Source organism: Natator depressus, chromosome 5 (genome assembly GCF_965152275.1).
Source record: "Natator depressus isolate rNatDep1 chromosome 5, rNatDep2.hap1, whole genome shotgun sequence".
NCBI lineage: Eukaryota > Metazoa > Chordata > Testudines > Cheloniidae > Natator > Natator depressus.
Window position 1 is genome coordinate 13,533,323 of NC_134238.1, and position 17,854 is coordinate 13,551,176.

General features: G+C 40.7%; 1 protein-coding gene across 1 annotated transcript in view; it reads right to left on the reverse strand.

Moving 5' to 3' along the window:
• Nucleotides 1-1,087: 1,087 nt before the first annotated feature.
• SKOR2 (SKI family transcriptional corepressor 2) overlaps nucleotides 1,088-17,854 on the reverse strand; it is a 41,641-nt gene continuing 24,874 nt past the window's right edge. The window contains exons 7-9 of the mRNA XM_074953887.1: nucleotides 17,435-17,502; nucleotides 5,156-5,221; nucleotides 1,088-1,560 (exon numbers count right to left, since the gene is read on the reverse strand). Coding sequence (XP_074809988.1) covers nucleotides 5,159-5,221; nucleotides 17,435-17,502 — 131 coding nt within the window. The 3' untranslated portion in view covers nucleotides 1,088-1,560; nucleotides 5,156-5,158. The remainder of the gene's footprint in view (nucleotides 1,561-5,155; nucleotides 5,222-17,434; nucleotides 17,503-17,854) is intronic.

The window sequence follows — 17,854 nt, forward strand, 5'->3', positions numbered from 1 at the left end:
CTGGATAAGCTTCCTTACTGATACAATGATGCTCATCCAACTCTAAAACAAGAGTGGTCAAAAGCACAACCTGAGGGTTAAAGGGAGTTCTACTACATAACTAATGGACACCTTCAATTTTATTAGAAGAGAGACATCCTGCAGAAGCTACAGGTCCCAGCATGCAATGGGACCTGCAGCCTCTGCAGTTTGCACCTCCATCAGAGTGCCTTCTTTCCACTACACTTAATGCCACTTTGGTCTGGCCCTGAGCCTCTTTACAACTTACGAACACAGCTTCAGCTGGGTGAGGCCTGGACCAAAGGCAAAACTCACAATAGTGCTGAGAGAGCATATAAGGTCCTTCACACCCCAGAACCTCTACACTGAAGGATCACATGGTGTCTAGGACCTAAAGTGGGTCACCTGAAGGGGGGTGAATTTTACCCAACAACATTAAAGCAATCATATTGTATATAATTTGGAAACACATTAGCAGACTATGGGTGTGATTTCAAAAGCCCCCAGAACTGGCCTAAGTCTACTCCATTGATGTAAATGGTAAAACTCCCGTTGACTCTAATGGGAGAAGAGTTCAGCTAAAACTGCAGAGCACATTTAAAAAGCCTACATCTCCAGTAACTTCATTCATCCACTGCCAAACTTTACTTTCTAATAACCATTTAAATGGATTTCCACTTTAAGAGTAAATGCATTTAAATGATTGCAAGCTAAAATATTTCCTTGAAGAAAAGTCCCCATGTACAGAATTCCTGTTCTTTTCATTAGCAAATCAATGTACCATGAAACTACAGCAAAGCACATTATGTCAGTTTTCTTTTTTTTTATTATAGACTTTTTATCCACATGAATGATAAAGAAACTACAACAGAGTTAAATACCTTTTTTTTTGATAAGTGATTATATTCTTAATTACACTCAATATTAAATTGTAAAATATTTCCAGAAGAGTACAATCTTAATTCATACAGCAGGCAAAGTACCGGAGGAGGAGGAGGAGGGGGGCCGGGAGGAAGGGGGCGTTAGAATTTTCAGTCTGCTTTTCAAAAGCACTGTGTATGGCTAATGCTTTTCCTTCCATTCAGTCAAAGGTGATTCTGGCCCATCTGATAAGACACACATTTCTTTCCATAAAACAATCACTATTCAACAGCAAAAGATGAACTTGCAGATGCTTCCAGTGTTTGTGGCGTTGAAAGGTTTAGCAGTTCCTTTCGCAGCTTCTCCATGTGCTTCAAAAGCATTTTCTCAGACTCTGTCAAGTTCAGTTGTCCTTCTAAAAACACAGAGACTTAAACTTTGGTACCACCAAAAGATCCAGGACAGGCATTTTTTGATTTTTTTGTTTTTGTTTTTACTAATAAATGGCTGCTACATTCTATTTTACATGGTTGTCCATGATGCTTTGAGGTCACTTGTCCTTGGGCTCACAGGAACCTGAATTTTTTTGTTTGCATTTTAAATTCCCAAGCCCTTCCATTTCTCAGTCTTTATACAAATCAGATTTCTGAGTGGTGGGTTGTATCTTACAAGACAACAGCTGCAGAGGATCCTGTGCTTCTGTTATTGAGAGAGACAGAGAGAGAGAGAGAGAGAGTGTGAACATGAGGGTTTATCTATGGTAGCACTTTTTTATTTCTTTACTCAATTTTACAAAATGGATGTATCCCTTTTATTTCACAACAGTAAATTCAAATGAAACAGGTAAAAGAGTACTTCTTCATCAAGGGTGTCATCTAGTGGTTAAAAGAGGAGAATGGAGTCAGGACTCCTGGGTTCTATTCTTGGTTCTCTATGTGACCTTGGGCAAACCACCACCTTTCTTGTGCCGCAATTAATGCCATCCATTAAAGGGGCTAGAAATAACAAGTTACCCATCTCACAGGCATTTTTGTGAGAATTAGCTAGTTAATGTTTGTAAAGCACGTTGAGATCCTCGCATTAAAGGTGAAATGCAAAGAGTTAACAAAGTGTGGTCAATCCATCACAATACAGAGTACAAGCATTATCCCACGTCAGGGCAGCTGAAGGAAGCAGCAGTGCCAACCACACAAAGGTTTGCTGAGAGACACAGAGCATTTTCTAAAAACCATGATATGGTTAATTGGAAGGAGGCTGAACATTGTTACAAGAAGCTTCTTCCCCTGGACGTTCACAATACACCTGCTGGCAGTGGAAGGAGAGATGATACTTCAAGGGCGACTCACATCAGGCATTAATTGAGTAGCCTGTGGCTGCTCAGCAATGCAAAGTTTCTTTACCTCCCTCGGCGTATTTTTTGCTTGCACACGTTTCCCCTTGAGGCAACTCCTTTTGGCTTGGCACATTGAGAATCAGAAATTACTTCTAACAATATGGTCGTGATTCTCTGCTTGGCTGATTTAGCTTAGCATTTAAGTAACCACTAATCTTTCAAAAGCACTAGGGTCTACTTAGAGAAATCCCTGTTGTCTGCAGGGATGTCACTGAAAACAAAAACAGCATGAGAAATGCATCAATCCTTCGCTCTTTCCGCACATAAACGTGAGGCATTGCTGGTTGTGATGCCACTGTCATCTCACTGGTGCCAACAGCTTTTGTGCGGTGCATATCGGGGTCTGAAAACCTGACCTCTAGCACAAGAGCATTAGAGGGCTAATGCCATGCTCGGACAAACGCTTTGCTTTTAGATCAACACTTTATTGAATTACTCCACAGGAGGTCCCTCTCTACCTTAGGGATTTTTTTTTTAGTATTAAATTTATTAATATGTTTTAATTGTATTTTAAATTGGTATTTAATACAGAATCTATTGGAAGGCAGTCAGATAGTAGGGTAATGAGAGTGGTAGAAGAACCTATATGGAGTAAAATAGAATGATTTGAATGTCATGTTGACCTGTGTAACTAGCTATGCGATTGTTTGGGGGCAGGGAGTGTTAGTTATCAATCTAGCTTCTCTCTGTTTATGTCTAAGTTTTTTATTTTTAAATCAGTTTTTTTTCCAACAACGTGCGGACAAGCTTTAATAATCTAAGTTATCAAAACCTTGTTCAAATGCCCCAGACTTTCTCTATAATTCCTTCCCAGTGAGGATTACCATGATCGCGGTGTGTAAATAGAAGCTCTCTCTTTTCTAATCTCCCTATTCCCTTTGAGGGATTTATTCAGTGATGCCACAATCCAGAGTTTGTGACATGGTAACTCACCGCCACATCTATATGCTTTGTCTCTCTCCCCCTCCCAGCCTTCTTTGCTTTGCCAGACAAACAAGAGAAACAAAAATGTCAGGGACTTCCACCACCTGGTAATGGAACCTCCAAAGTTGCCTCATCCTCCCAGAACTTTAGGAATGTTATTCTTCCTGCAGTGCCTTTGCCCAGGTCTGCAAAGGGACTTAGGTGCCTAGAATAATCACTGGATATAATAAAGCCTGAATTAGGTGCTCAAGTTCCTTATACAACGCAGGGGAAGAGAGAGGTCCAAAGAATGGGATTCTCAAAAGCCAGCAGGCTAGGTGGGGTGCTGCCTCAGCTAGCCAACGGGAACTGCCAGTGAGAGGGATTTGTCCTAAGCCCCGCCCCTCTCATGGAGTCTGGCGCCTAAATCCAGGCTGCAGGGAGGCACCTCTCTTTGCTTGCCATCCACAGCCGGGAACGCCTCTCCTGCAGTCAGGTGACTTCGGCACCTAGGCCTTTTCCCACCAAATGACCATGGGGGTGGGAGGAGGAGGCCTCCCATCCCATAACCATTAGCCGAGGGGCTAGTGTATTCATGTGGGAGGTGGGGCCCTGGCTCGATTCTCTCATCTGCCTGATGAGGACAAGGAATATGACCAATGGTTTTTCCCCTCTTGCTGGGCTACAGAGCGATTCTCATTCTGTCTGTGGCCCAATTAATATTTAACTATTTAATTTAAAGAACAGCTTCTACAAGAGAGACTGAGGGAGACCCACACCAGAATATACTAGAGTCCAGTGGTTGTGGCACTCACCTAAGAGTTGAGAGGTGGAACGCCCTGGCCAAATCCTGTCTCCTCAGCAGCCAGGTGGGGGACTTGACCTGGGATCTCACACATCCTGGGTGAGTACTGGACTAGAGGTTATAATGGAGTCCCTATGCATTTTGTGTGGAATTAGACATGCTCAGAGCACACCTACCAGCTCAGGCCCTGCAGGTGAGACAGAGCAACACCTGTCTTCCCCTGGCTTGAGGAATGCACCAGAGCTTAGGCATGAGATAGATTCTATGGAGCTGGCCTGAAGCAGCAGTGTGCATGCCCAGGGGCAGAAACTTAGGCACCTAGAGGACCTTTTACAGCAAAAATGTAGGAACCGAGTGAGTTTAGGCACCCACAGGGTTAGGTGGTAGCTGAGTGGGGCTTTTGGGGATCGCAGCAGTGCCTAAATCTGGGCTTTAAGCTCCCAAATCTGGGCTTTAGGCACCCAAGTCCCTTTGAGGATCTGGTCCTTTGAGTCCAAATCCCTCTCTACTCTGCCTATAGAATATACAAGACTGCCAATTAGAGACAGCACTGAAGAACCCAGCAATGGTGTTGGAAAATCATAAACTTGGTCAATATTGCCATCAACATCAGGAGGAGATGGTGGAATTAAATTAGCAGGTGCAAGACATCACTGAAAATACGAATTATTTAAAAAAAAGAAAAGGAGTACTTGTGGCACCTTAGAGACTAACCAATTTATTTGAGCATAAGCTTTTGTGAGCTACAGCTCACTTGAGCTGTAGCTCATGAAAGCTTATGCTCAAATAAATTGGTTAGTCTCTAAGATGCCACAAGTATTCCTTTTCTTTTTGCGAATATAGACTAACACGGCTGCTACTCTGAAACTTAAAAAAAAGAGTAAGTTTGGCAAGTCTTTAAAGATCAGGTGCACCATAGCATTATATCCATTTCCTTCTCCTTCCTCTCATTTATAGCATGCTGTCCCTCGGAAAACCCAAATCCTGGACATGTACCACATGCATGATGGGTGAACCCCTCTATAGTTACCATCAGGCCAGAGTACTGACTAAGCCAAAATCAGAGCTTTCAGGCTAGTACTGGTAGCATCGCTTCTGCCTCACAAAATGAATCTCTTAATACTTGCAATGGCAGTAATTAGAAATATGATGAGTTAGTTGCCAAAATACACATTCCTTTTTAACAAGTTCACCTTTTAGCTTTTGCTGAGGTGCGTGCCGAGCTTTTCTTTCCTGATCAAGCTTGCTGCATAGGGAATCTGCAACGACACAGAGACAAAGCCATTGCGGAAAGCCAAGAATTTGATAATAAGGTGTCAAAGCCAGATCCTTCAATACGATGGATTCCTTGGAAGTTAATTTATTTTGCCTCACTGTAATATTTTAGGACAAGAGTGGTTTGAAATAAAGCAATGAGATCTTTAAGCAGTTGGGACAAATGTGAAGGAGAGACAAAGTAAAAACAACACACCACATCTTACAAACCAATGTAATATATAAGTTCTGAAAGGCTTTTTTTAAAAAACAAAAATTTATAGCAGTAATCTAGAAAAACCAACCAACCAACCTAGCAGCAAAAAGCAGCTGCTGTATAATAAACTGGGCAAAAGTATTTACCCCTATACAATAAGAACAAACAAAAGAAAGGGTCTCATTCTCCACTCATTTATATCAGCATAGCCTGCTGGACTTTATAAGTTTCTCCTTGATTTATACCACTGAGAGGCCCTACACTGGAATCAGTAACTAATGAAAAATGGAAGGAGAACATAGAAAAAGATATAAGAAAATATTGGAGCTGGGAATGATTTATGCAGTAGGCTACAGAATACAGCAAAACTCTGTCACACCCAACATTTCTTCACGTTTGGGAATCCAAACTACTTTAGATTTACCATTTTTTGATACTGACTTAAATGTTCAGACGTGCCTTCATCTTGATTGCAAAATGAACCATTTGGGGCCACAAACCGGTAATTGCATGAGTGACCTGCTTTTGCTTTCAGTTACACCAGTGTAAATCAGCAGTATCTTCAAATAAACCAGTGTAAGCGAGATAGATCAGTCAGGCCTAAAGCCTGAAGTTGCATGAGCAAAAAGGGGTAACTAACTGTGCAAATGTATGAAAGAGGTCAATGACCCACTTTGCATATGCAACTGCATATTTGACACAGGAAGACATGGATTTGCACTCACATACATACATTTTGTAGGTTTAACCTAAGAAATTATTTTTTAAAATCTGTCCATCTCAGTTGTCCCTAATTGTATTATTTTAAGGTCCTGTTCTGGTTTTCATTACACTGAACCCCCCAGCATCCAAGAGTATCTGTATTATACTCAGGGTACCTGTGTACTTGTGTAAGTTACCATACCTCAGTGTTATCCATCATCAAATGTGCTCGGTAACCACATATGGGAGTAAATGAGAGACCTGGTAATTCTCACGAGCAACCACACACCACACAACAAAAACAGTAACCCAGGAACCTATTTTTGCAACAAAGCCCATTGCCAACTCTGTCCACATATCTATTCAGGGGACATCATCATAGGACCTAATCACAACAGCCACACTATCAGAGGCTTGTTCACCTGCACATCTACCAATGTGATATATGCCACCATGTGCCAGCAATGCCCCTCTGCCATGGACATTGGCCAAACCGGACAGTGTCTACGTAAAAGAATAAATGGACACAAATCAGACATCAAGAATTACAACATTCAAAAACCAGTTGGAGAACACTTCAATCTCTCTGGTCACTCAATTACAGACCTAAAAGTCGCAATGTTACAACAAAAAAACTTCAAAAACAGACTCCAACGAGAGACTGCTGAATTGGAATTAATTCGCAAACTGGACACCATTAAATTAGGCTTGAATAAAGACTGGAAGTGGATGGGTCATTATACAAAGTAAAACTATTTCCCCATGTTTATTTCCCGCCCCCTAGTGTTACTCACACCTTCTTGTCAACTGTTGGAAGTGGACCATCCTGATTATCACGACAAAAGGTTTTTTTCTCCTGCTGATAATAGCTCACCTTAATTGATCACTCTCGTTATAGTGTGTATAACAACACACATCTTTTTATGTTCTGTGTGTGTGTGTGTGTGTATATTTATTTATATATATAATCTTCCTACTCTATTTTCCACGCATGCATCCGATGAAGTGGGTTTTAGCCCACAAAAGCTTATGCTCAAATAAATTTGTTAGTCTCTAAGGTGCCACAAGTACTCCTCGTTCTTTTTGCCGATACAGACTAACATGGCTACCACTGTGATACAGTTCAAGAGTAACCCTGGAAACGCCAATGAAGGGAGGCCAGTCTGAATGAAAGCAGCCTGACATTACAAGAAGGTGCCCAGGAGCTACAACAACGAGATGTCAGAGAGAACAAATGCATGAGCCTTCTTAGCTCTGGTCCCTCAAGAAGTATTCCCCTCCCACTCAGGTGCGAACAGCATGAGAGAGGAGTACACACGTACAAAAGGGGAGAAAGAAAAACAGAAAGAGGTGGCCTAAAAACGTCATGATTTTTAAAGCCAAGATGTTTAAATGGCTAGTCCTGCCTCCATTTCCCTTCAGAACAGGAGAGGGCTGCTGGGGTGTCCTGCTGTCAGAGCCTGGATCACAGTAGAGAGCTCTCCCTCGTGGAATCTGCTCCTTCCAATGGCCCTGCACTATTTGAACCTAGGGATCTCCAGCATATAGTGTAAGGCTGGTAAATTAGCAGTCTTTCAAAACAGGGATTATATACATATATTTTACTGGGTTACTCATTTGAGTGACTCACAGCCAATGCTGTTAAACTGAATGTGAGACGCCCAAACACTAATACAATCAGTGTTTTACAAATAGTTGCACTGCGGTTTTCTCACCACAAGGTGTGGAAATCTTGGCCACACACGCAATTGCCAGCAAGCAACATCCACTTGGACGGCTGGCATGAATGCAGGAGATCTGCCAAGGTTTTACAGACCACGCAAGTATAACAGGCTTATATTGTTACAAGTTAACTGTTCTTAAGTAATTTCTCGGATATATTTGGCATGACAAGCTTTTTCTCCACGTGTAGTTCTGTCCATTTTACCTTTAAAAATATGTAGCTGTAGGCCAGGAGGGAAATTCCCATTTTGTTCCAGAAGGAGTTCAGCTATAGGGCAGTACCAAATCTTCTTTTGCGTTCCTCTTTGGAAGATTCTATTTCAAGTCTCCACAGCTGCATTGGAACTAGCAGAGTTTAATGCTCTTCTCTGACAACAGGGTCCCCCGTTTTTATGCTTTTGCAGTGGTGATCACGATAGAGATAACATGAAGAGCAGGAACGATCTTCAAATAGACATGAAGATCCAGTATGTTCTTATATCCTACGTCACAAGAATGTGCACTGGTACCAGCGACAGAAAAGGAGTTTCTGTGCACCATCCACTGAAAGTAGCTCCATCATTGTGTCGTCATCCTATGTGAAATACACGTGGTTCACTGTACTGACTTGAAATCGTTACCTGTGTGGTTGAAAGTTGGAATCTCCATTTGTCCAGCGCCCTTGTTTTAACTCTGTATCTGAATAATCTGCTTAGCCAAACTGCTCCAGGTGGGTAGACACATAAAATTAGTCGAATATGGTTTAGCCAACACAACCAGCCTACCAGAAAGAATATCCATAGAGGGAAAGAAACAGATGTGTAGTTTAATACACACATCAAAAGTTGCTTCTAGAGCCAGACTTTCAAAACATAGCCTCTATTTATGCATGTGGTATTTTTCCATAAAACCAGATCGGATCGACCCAAAAAAGCATGCATTCACAAACCTCCATTTAGCATGTGCCAGCTGGAGCATAAATTCAATGCAAATGGGTTTGCACTGGAAGGGTGTGATTCTCTAGTGTCTTCCTTCTTGTGCAATCTGCAATCATTTAACAACTGTGGAGAGTGAGTACCAAGCTCTTCCATTGTGACTGGGTAGTAACGTACATGGATATTAGTGTAAATTGATTGCACAAAGTGCAAAAAAGTGACAATCAGGTATGCTGCATGTGTATTCTCTCATATGTATAAATAATAGAGCACCAAAATTGCATGCATAAGTGATTTTGTGAACATGCACGAGCAGCGGCTAGTTTCAGGCCCCTTTGGAAATCTGGCTCTGGATACATAGGACAACCATTTTTCAGTCAATTAAAATAGTGCTGATGACCCTATTACAAAATTACCTAAAAGGAAAGCTATTCAGTTTATCCCGCTTTATTTTTACTTTTTACAACCACTGACTCCAAAATGAAATCCTTTTAGAGACTGGATTTACCAAACCTTGGGAAAGGAGCACTGTTCCATCTTATTAACACAGCACATTCACGGACACAGGTACAGGTTCAGTTTACTAAAAAGTGGCCATTAGCAACCAAAAGACTAGATAAAATGGCAGCTGCTAACCCAACAGAGCAGCTTGTGGTGTGTATTCAGTCTCTTATATGCTGACATCAGCAGGAAAAGGAAGTTTTACTGCTCTATACGCCAGCAGAGCCAAACCAACTCTGCGGGGAGAGAGCTGGATTCTATTCCAGCTCATTCACCAAGGTTGTTAATTAAGCTCAACTGTGGGATCAAGTTCTGCTCTTGTTTATACTTGTCTCTCTGCAAAGAGGTCATATGAATGCAGAATTTGAAGACAACAGGGCTGCACAGTGTCATCAAACACAGAAATTTGGCCTGCAGTATCTCCATTACTGGCGATAATGCATGAGATGGAGAGAACTGAGCTTGCAGTACTGGCAGGTATATGTGGGGAGGGCAGGGAAACATCTTTTCATTTGTAAAGTGAGAAAATCTGACTTGGAAATCAGTAAGAAACAACAATGGGACCCCACAAAGCCACTTTTTACAAAGTCAGCTAGGTATCAATGGACATAAGTACCAGCTGAGAACAGGCCTGGGCTCAAGGAATCCAGAGCCACTCTGTAAGACTGATTTCTGCCTCTAATATCCTTGCCAAGGTCAATCTATTCTAAAAACTTTAGGCAAAGAAACAAACTGGTAATGCCATTGACACACTGATTTGCATTGCTACTCGCAGCCAGAGAATTCTGAATGGCAGACAGGCCCTAATCTGACTCGTTCACATACAACTAGATACACTCACACACATATACTGAACACCATGGTCGTACAAAGGGCCTATCCTTCATACAACATAAATTGTGAGCTATTTAATTTTAATGCAACCCCATTGGTGTTTGTTTTTTTAAAAATTACAGTAGCACATTAAGGACTCAATGAGGAATGTGGTCTCCTGCCCTCAAAAAATCAAATTGTTCTGCAGAATTTTATTTTTTGGTGGCTCATGATCATTTAAAAACCTGCACGAATGGCAGGACTGAGAGGTAGACATCAATTCTGCAGTCAAATAGCTACTGGATTACTCGGTTCTTCAAAGAGGCCAGAAATAGAGAGAGCTCCAAAATGCAGCCCTGGAAAGGATGCCCCTAAACTTTGAGGAAATTCCAGTTGGATCAAATTATGGATCTGAACTTTGTGACTAGCCCAAAGTTGAGCAAACAGAGAGAGGGGGATTTGCCAGAGTCCCTTTAAAATAAAGTCCAAATAGAAAGTGAGGTCACCATTTGAATGGTTTACATTCCTAGCTTTTCTAAAAGCAATGTTGCATTACACTGTAGCGTGTAGAAGGGTCTATTAGTTACCCTCTGGAGAGCTCAATTATAATCATAGGATAACAACAGAGTAACCTTTTCTGTAGCCCCGAACAGACTAAAATGTCACCTCTGATCTGTTCCACACATGGGAAGACAGTATGAAGGGTGTTCTCCTCACCCGCAGGATGCATTTGACAGACAAAATATCCAAGGATATACAAGAATATAAGAGACGTCGATCAGAAACCACGATAGAGTCAAATCAAAACGGAAGCATTTGATGGGAACCACTGTGCTCTGTCCATCTCAGGAACACAGGGATGTTGCCCACCGTTTATTGCTGTCCAGGCTTTTCCCATCTGGTGCACAGATAAATATGCAACTGCTCAGAAGAACATATTAGCAGATTTGTTGGACCTTGAGTCTCAAGCAGGTGCTCAGGAGAGTAGCTGGTTAGTTTTTGAAGTCTGGAGATGCTCATCAGTTTGGTCAAGTTGGACCAAAATCAGACGTACTATAAACCAGGGCTGTACCCATTTACAGTAGATCCGAATTTACCCCACCCTTCTAGCAGAAGATTTTCATTCTCATGGGCCATCAGGTAAAGTGTGGTGACCATTCTGGCTGAAGCCATTGTATTCTACTTCAAGCATGTATTCTTTCTCCAAACATAACTATTAGGCTTTGTCAGGTTTTGGCGAGGGAGAGGAATCCAATGTTTTAAAATCCAGTTTCTCATTAGAGGCGATGATTCGTTTCTTCTCAGCAGAAGGAGCGAACAGATTGGAACATTTCCCACTAGCTATAGTGCACATAGTGAAGGAACCTGCTGCTGATCAACTCTTTTCTCAACAACAGTTGCTGTAGCTCACACTGAGGTCAAACTGCTGTAAAAAAACCCACACTGGGCCAAATTCTGCAGTCACTTACCCGCACCAAAGTCAATACCCTTTGCAGAGCGTGTAGCTGAGCACTGAATTTGGCCCACAATTTTTCCAGAAATTACTAATTTTGCGCCTGCCTGTCAGGAAGTCATAAAATAATCTTTAAGTCCATAGTGGAAAAAACATTAAAAGTAAACGTATTGATTGAACATTATTTTAATTGACGTTTTTAATGGAGAGCTTTAAAACTATGAAGTGTCCTGGCTGCCATAAAGTGCAGTAATCACATGGAAACAGCAGAGGGCACTTCAAGACTGATACGTGGCTTCAAGATACTTGTCACTCCAGTTCATCCAATGTTATTGGTTTAGCAATTTATTATCTATCAAGTGTTCTGCATTGCAATTTCACAGTGTAATTCAAGAAGTGTGACAAAAGAACGTGCATTCAACGTAAGTATTAGCTGCACATGAGGCAGGAGCTTCAAATACTGTTTAACAATCAAGACACAATTGTCATTTACATTAGAAAGTCTTGGAAGCGATAATAAGTGGCATCTGAAAATTAGATTCATCTCCTTGACAACAACTTTCCCAAAAATGATGCCTCAGGCTAAACTCTCTCATGCTTGGTCTCAGCTCAATGGTGATTTTTTGGTCCCCAAAATGCTTACAGTATTTTTAAAATTCCAAATGAACACTTGCTTAGTCAGCAATGACCAAACCTGAACAACTTTGGTTTAGAACAGCAGTTCTCAACCAGGGGTACTTATGCCTCTGGGGGACGCAGAGGTCTTCCAGGGGGTACATCAACTCATCTAGATATTTGCCTATTCTTACAACAGGCTACAGAAAAAGCACTAGGAAAGTCAGTACAAACTAAAATTTTTTTTATAGAGACAATGACTTGTTTATACTGCTCTATATATTATACACTGAAATGCAAGTACAATATTTATATTGCATTTGATTTATATTTTATAATTACATGGTAGAAATTAGAAAGTAAGCAACTTTGTGCTGGAACACTTTTTGTATTTTTATGTTTGATTTTGTAAGTAAGTCGTTTTTAAGTGAGGTGAAACTTGTGGGTACGCAAGACAAATCAGACTCCTTCCAGTAGTCTGGAAAGTTTGAGAGCCACTGGTTTAGAATGAGCAAAGTTATAAGTGTTTGAAAATCATACAGTGCACGCATGGTACATTATTTTCCAAGAATTGTTTTTAATATCATGAGGTGTGGAGCTAAAGACATATCCATTTTCTTCTGGAGTTCTGCCCATTGAAATAAACATGCACAGATAATATATTCACATTACATGACCCTATACATGTGAGAACATTCATATAAAACTTGTTCAGTGTGTTTACGTGACTTTTACGTTAAATGAATGCAGTTGGTCAAATTCTGCAGTCAGTTACACACTGTAAATTTGGACTAACTCCAATGAAGTTAGTAAAAATACTCCAGTTACACACCAGTGAAAATATAAGCAGAATTTGGCCCGCGTGTTTATTTGAATAGGCAACAAATAGTTCTCCTCTATATTCTTCTTGTTCCAATATAAAAGGAAATTCAGTGCAGACAACTAAATTATTGCAATGCTATCACTAGATGCACAACAACAAAAAAAATCAAGAAATTCAAATGATGATTCCCAAAGTACCCATAACGTACATATATTTTCAACCAAATTAATCTATGATGCAAATCCCCTGAAGTTAATGGAGTTATACCATAGATATATTTGGCCCATAAAGATTAAAACCATATGTAACAATACAGAATACCCTTGTATGTAAATGGCTTACAGTTCCCGTAGGAAGCTTAACTTCAAATGTACTGACTGCGTGTTTAAATTCTCAATCAAAATATTAACAAAGATTTTTGCACTGAATTTAAAGAAATCATCAGCTATTTGCTGCACTATCTTATAGTAATACTTTAAATACAAAGGACCATATTCTGACCTTAATTGCACTGAAGAAGGCTTGCCAATATCAATGGGGCTGCACAGATGTGATCAGAATTTGGCCTAAAGAGTTGTTATTCTTCCCCTAATACTCTGACAAAATTAAACAATAATGGAATTTAGGCAATCCCAGTGAATGGAGAACAGACCCCTAGATTTTTGACACAGGGCTTAAAAATACAGGTTAGAGCTTGTCACTGTAAATACATCCATGCAGTGCTATGTAACCATTTAGTATATTTCTAGCAGGCATTGGGAAACAAAGATGGCATAAACTGCCATGATCACATTTCTATTCCTGTTCATGAAAACAATAAAACACTGAACCTTGTGATTTTTGCATTTGCTGTAAATTAAGGAAATGTTCCTAGTTGATTGGATGGAGAAGGAAATCTGGGAGATCTAGTTTAGGAAATAACTTCAGAACTCTGATTCCTCAAAACCTATAAGCATTACAGAGGTGCTCCATTCAGACTGTGGTTTGGAGGTTATGCTATTTAGCTGATTATCAATGACCACAGTAGTCTGCTGCAAGTGTAGCCAAAACAAGAGGATTCCGGGGGATGGGAGGGGAGAGAGCTAATTGGGCCCCAATTCTGCAAACGCTTACACATTTGTTTAAATTTTACTCCCAAAAGTGGTCCCATTGAACTGAATGGAACTACTCAAGTCTTAAAGTTAAAAGCACTTGTTTACACATTTGCCAGATTGGGACATTGATCTCCAGCTATTGCTACTAAACTATATACAGGTCTGACAAATGTTCTTGCCTGACTTCAGTGGAAGTCTCATGGCAAAGACCAGTGTATTAGCAAAATAATGCTTCAAAATTTGTGGGGGAGAGAAAGGGATGGAGAATAACAGCAGTAATCCCAAAACATGAAAATAATTTCTTAAACATGGTCAGGTTTTCTTCGGCCAGAGTTTGGGGTCCAAAATAAGTGGCCTTACTTTTGGAGATACTGAGTACCCCCAGCTTCCACTGAAATCTCTCTGAAGTTAGCTGGAGTGGGGGAGCCCAGCATCTCTGAAAAACCAAACTACTCCCATGGGTGTCTCACCACAGGTGCATGTGTTTGATCATTTTGGCCTTCAGCTTCACTTTAGTGTTCCAACATCATCTTCTGGGTCATGACAGTAACCAAAGGTTGGACAATCCCAGGGTCTACGACAGACTCAAGGAAAATATAGATCCTCAGTTGCAAAACTGATCTAGATAAGCGGGGATATTTGGGAAGCCTGTCTCATGGAAGTGTTGAATAACACCAGGCTGATGACTGTGTATGAAGAAGGTTTGGCACTTACAAGATGAACATTAACTGAAACCCTTCCATTTACTAGATACTTCTTTCTCTGTGAAAGATTACCCACAGTTCTTTGATGTGCAGCAATCTCAACTTCTAATTTCTTTGTTTGTGTCAGTCTAGGTTAAACCTCTGGGACCAAATTTTCAAAACAGACTAATCACATACAAAGACCTAAGGGTATATGTGTAGACATCCACATTCATGAGCAACATATTTTTTTTACACGAATATGTAATGTTTAACAGCTACATTTGCATAAATTTTGCTGTGCATTGAAAATCTGACCCTTAATGCTGTTAATCACTTTTTGCAAATGGGTGAAATTCATCCCTATGCAAACAGTCACCACAAGTCTATAAGAACATAAGAATGGCCATACTGGGTCAGACCAAAGGCCCATCTAGCCCACTATCCTGTCTTCTGACAGTGGCCAATGCCAGGTGCCCCAGAGAGAACGAACAGGTAATCATCAAGTGATCCATTCCCTGCTGCTCATTCCCAGCTTCTGGCAACCAGAGGTTAGTGACACCATCCCTGCCCATCCTGGCTAATAGCCACTGATGGACCTATCCTCCATGAATTTATCTAGTGCTTTTTTGAACCCTGTTACAGTCTTGGCCTTCACAGCATCCTCTGGCAAAGAGTTCCACAGGGTGACTGTGAGTTGTGTGAAGAAATGCTTCCTTTTGTTTGTTTTAAACCTGCTGCCTATTAATTTCATTTGGTGACCCCTAGTTCTTGTGTTATGAGAAGGAGTAAACAGCATTTCCTTATTTACTTTCTCTACACCAGTCATGATTTTATAGACCTCTATCATATCCCCCCATTAGTCGTCTCTTTTCCAAGCTGAAAAGTCCCAGTCTTATTAATCTTTCCTCATACGGAAGCTGTTCCATACCCTTAATCATTTTTGTTGTCCTTTTCTGAACCCTTTCCAATTCCAATATATCTTTTTTGAGATAGGGCGACCACATCTGTACGCTGGATTCAAGATGTGGGCATACCATGGATTTATATAGAGGCAATATGATATTTTCTGTCTTATTATCTATCCCTTTCCTAATGATTCCCAACATTCTGTTCGTGTTTTTGACTGCCGCTGCACATTGAGTGGATGTTTTCAGAGAACTATCTATGATGACTCTAGGATCGCTTTCTTGAGTGGTAACAGCTAATTTAGACCCCATCATTTTATACATACAGTTGGGATTGTTTTCCAAAGTGCATTACTTTGTATTTATCATCATGAAATTTCATCTCCCATTTTGTTGTCCAGTCACCCAGTTTTGTGAGATCCTTTTGTAGCTCTTTGTAGTCTCTGCCTGGGACTTAACTATCTTGAGTAGTTTTGTATCATCTGCAAATTTTGCCACCTCATTGTTTACCCTTTTTTCCAGATCATTTATGAATATGTTGAATAGGACTGGTCCCAGTACAGACCCCTGGGGGACACCACTATTTACCTCTCTCTACGCACAACTTAAAACTTGGGCCTGATGCCAACCCTTTGCAGAGGGGTGAATTTTACCCAGTGTGCATCTATGATGGGGGACCATTGCTAGCACAATACGGAGACATTTAATTGCTTACTGTTCACTAGACTGGTGTAGGCAAGTCCTCAGTTTCACTGAAGATGTACATCTCTCTGTTGAGTCAACCCATGGAAAGTCGTTCCCATTTAGCTGAACCTTGCAGACACCTGCTGACTGTATCGCTAAGTCAGTGGTTCCCAAACTTTAACAACCGGTGAACTCCTTTCACTAAAATGTCAAGTCTCGCAAACCCCCTCCTAAACATGAATATTTCCAGGGATTTAGTCCTTTACCTGAGTATAAATTATAAAAGCAGTGATCTTGGAAATATAAAATTTGTTTTTATGACATGCTTTTTCCACACTATTTATTATTAATTATTATTTATCATTACAGTATGTTTATTACATTATGAAAACGGCAACACTTCCAAGATCTCCCTTTCATAGCTTGTATCACTTTGAATAAGCCTGTTATAAGACAAGGCTCCTATGTTTCATCAAGGAGTATCAGATATGAAACAGCATGAAGGTACTTAAGAAGCCAACTCAGAGTTCCTCCTACACAAGCATTCAGGTCTTGAGCAGTCCAGGCAAACGACACACATTGCAACAAAACTTAAACTTGTTCTTCATAATAATTTTAAAAACAATACTAGCTGCCTATTTAATTTTAAAAACAGCAAAAAATATCCACCTCCCTTTCCATTTCTTATAAGGAGTCTTGAAGTTTAAATCTCCTCAGTGTGATAGATATGCTTGGTTTGATCTGCTTAGCTCTTGGAAGTCCAGGGGCTCCGGGCTGCTGGCACCAGGGCTGCCCAGGGTCCCTAGGGACAGCTCTGTCCGCCATTAGGGAATTTTTTCCCCAAGAAACCCCTGTAACATTTTGCGAACCCCAGTTTGGGAACCACTGCTCTAAGTAAATCTCCTGGTAATTAGACTTCAAACCAGCTGAGAGAACTGCACGCTCAAGCCTGACTAAGTAGAAGTTAACATGGGCTCAGTAATAGTACACTTGTATTGCTTAAACAAAATTTGAGGAATATATTTAACAATGTAAATAAGAGAGTACAGGGATGGTTCCTAACATTTCCTGTAGAGAAGGACAACTTACAATTTGTAACTGCTGCACCATTTCTTCTCTGTATGCCAGCTCCCGTTTCATCTGATCTTGAAAATTATCTGTGTGGGTTGGGGGAAAAAAAAAAAGATTGCAGGTGCATGAATTAAAACCATCAACCTGTACCACAGAATTTGTATAAAGAAAGTCAAACCACCACTGAAGAATTTGGTAAATGTGGCACAGTCCTTTGTCCAAAAATTATCTGCCTCCAGTGACGGGAAGTCTTGACAGAAGCTTCCTATCTGGGATAGGACACTGGGATGACTACAGAAACGTTCTGGATGGATCAAGTTTAGTTGTTTCAAAGATTGAGTTTTCAAATGGTGGCAGCTAAGTTTAGGTGCTCAGTGTAGGTGTCTAGCATTTGGGTGCTCAAGTCAGTGCTAATTGGACAGAAGAAACTGGACATCC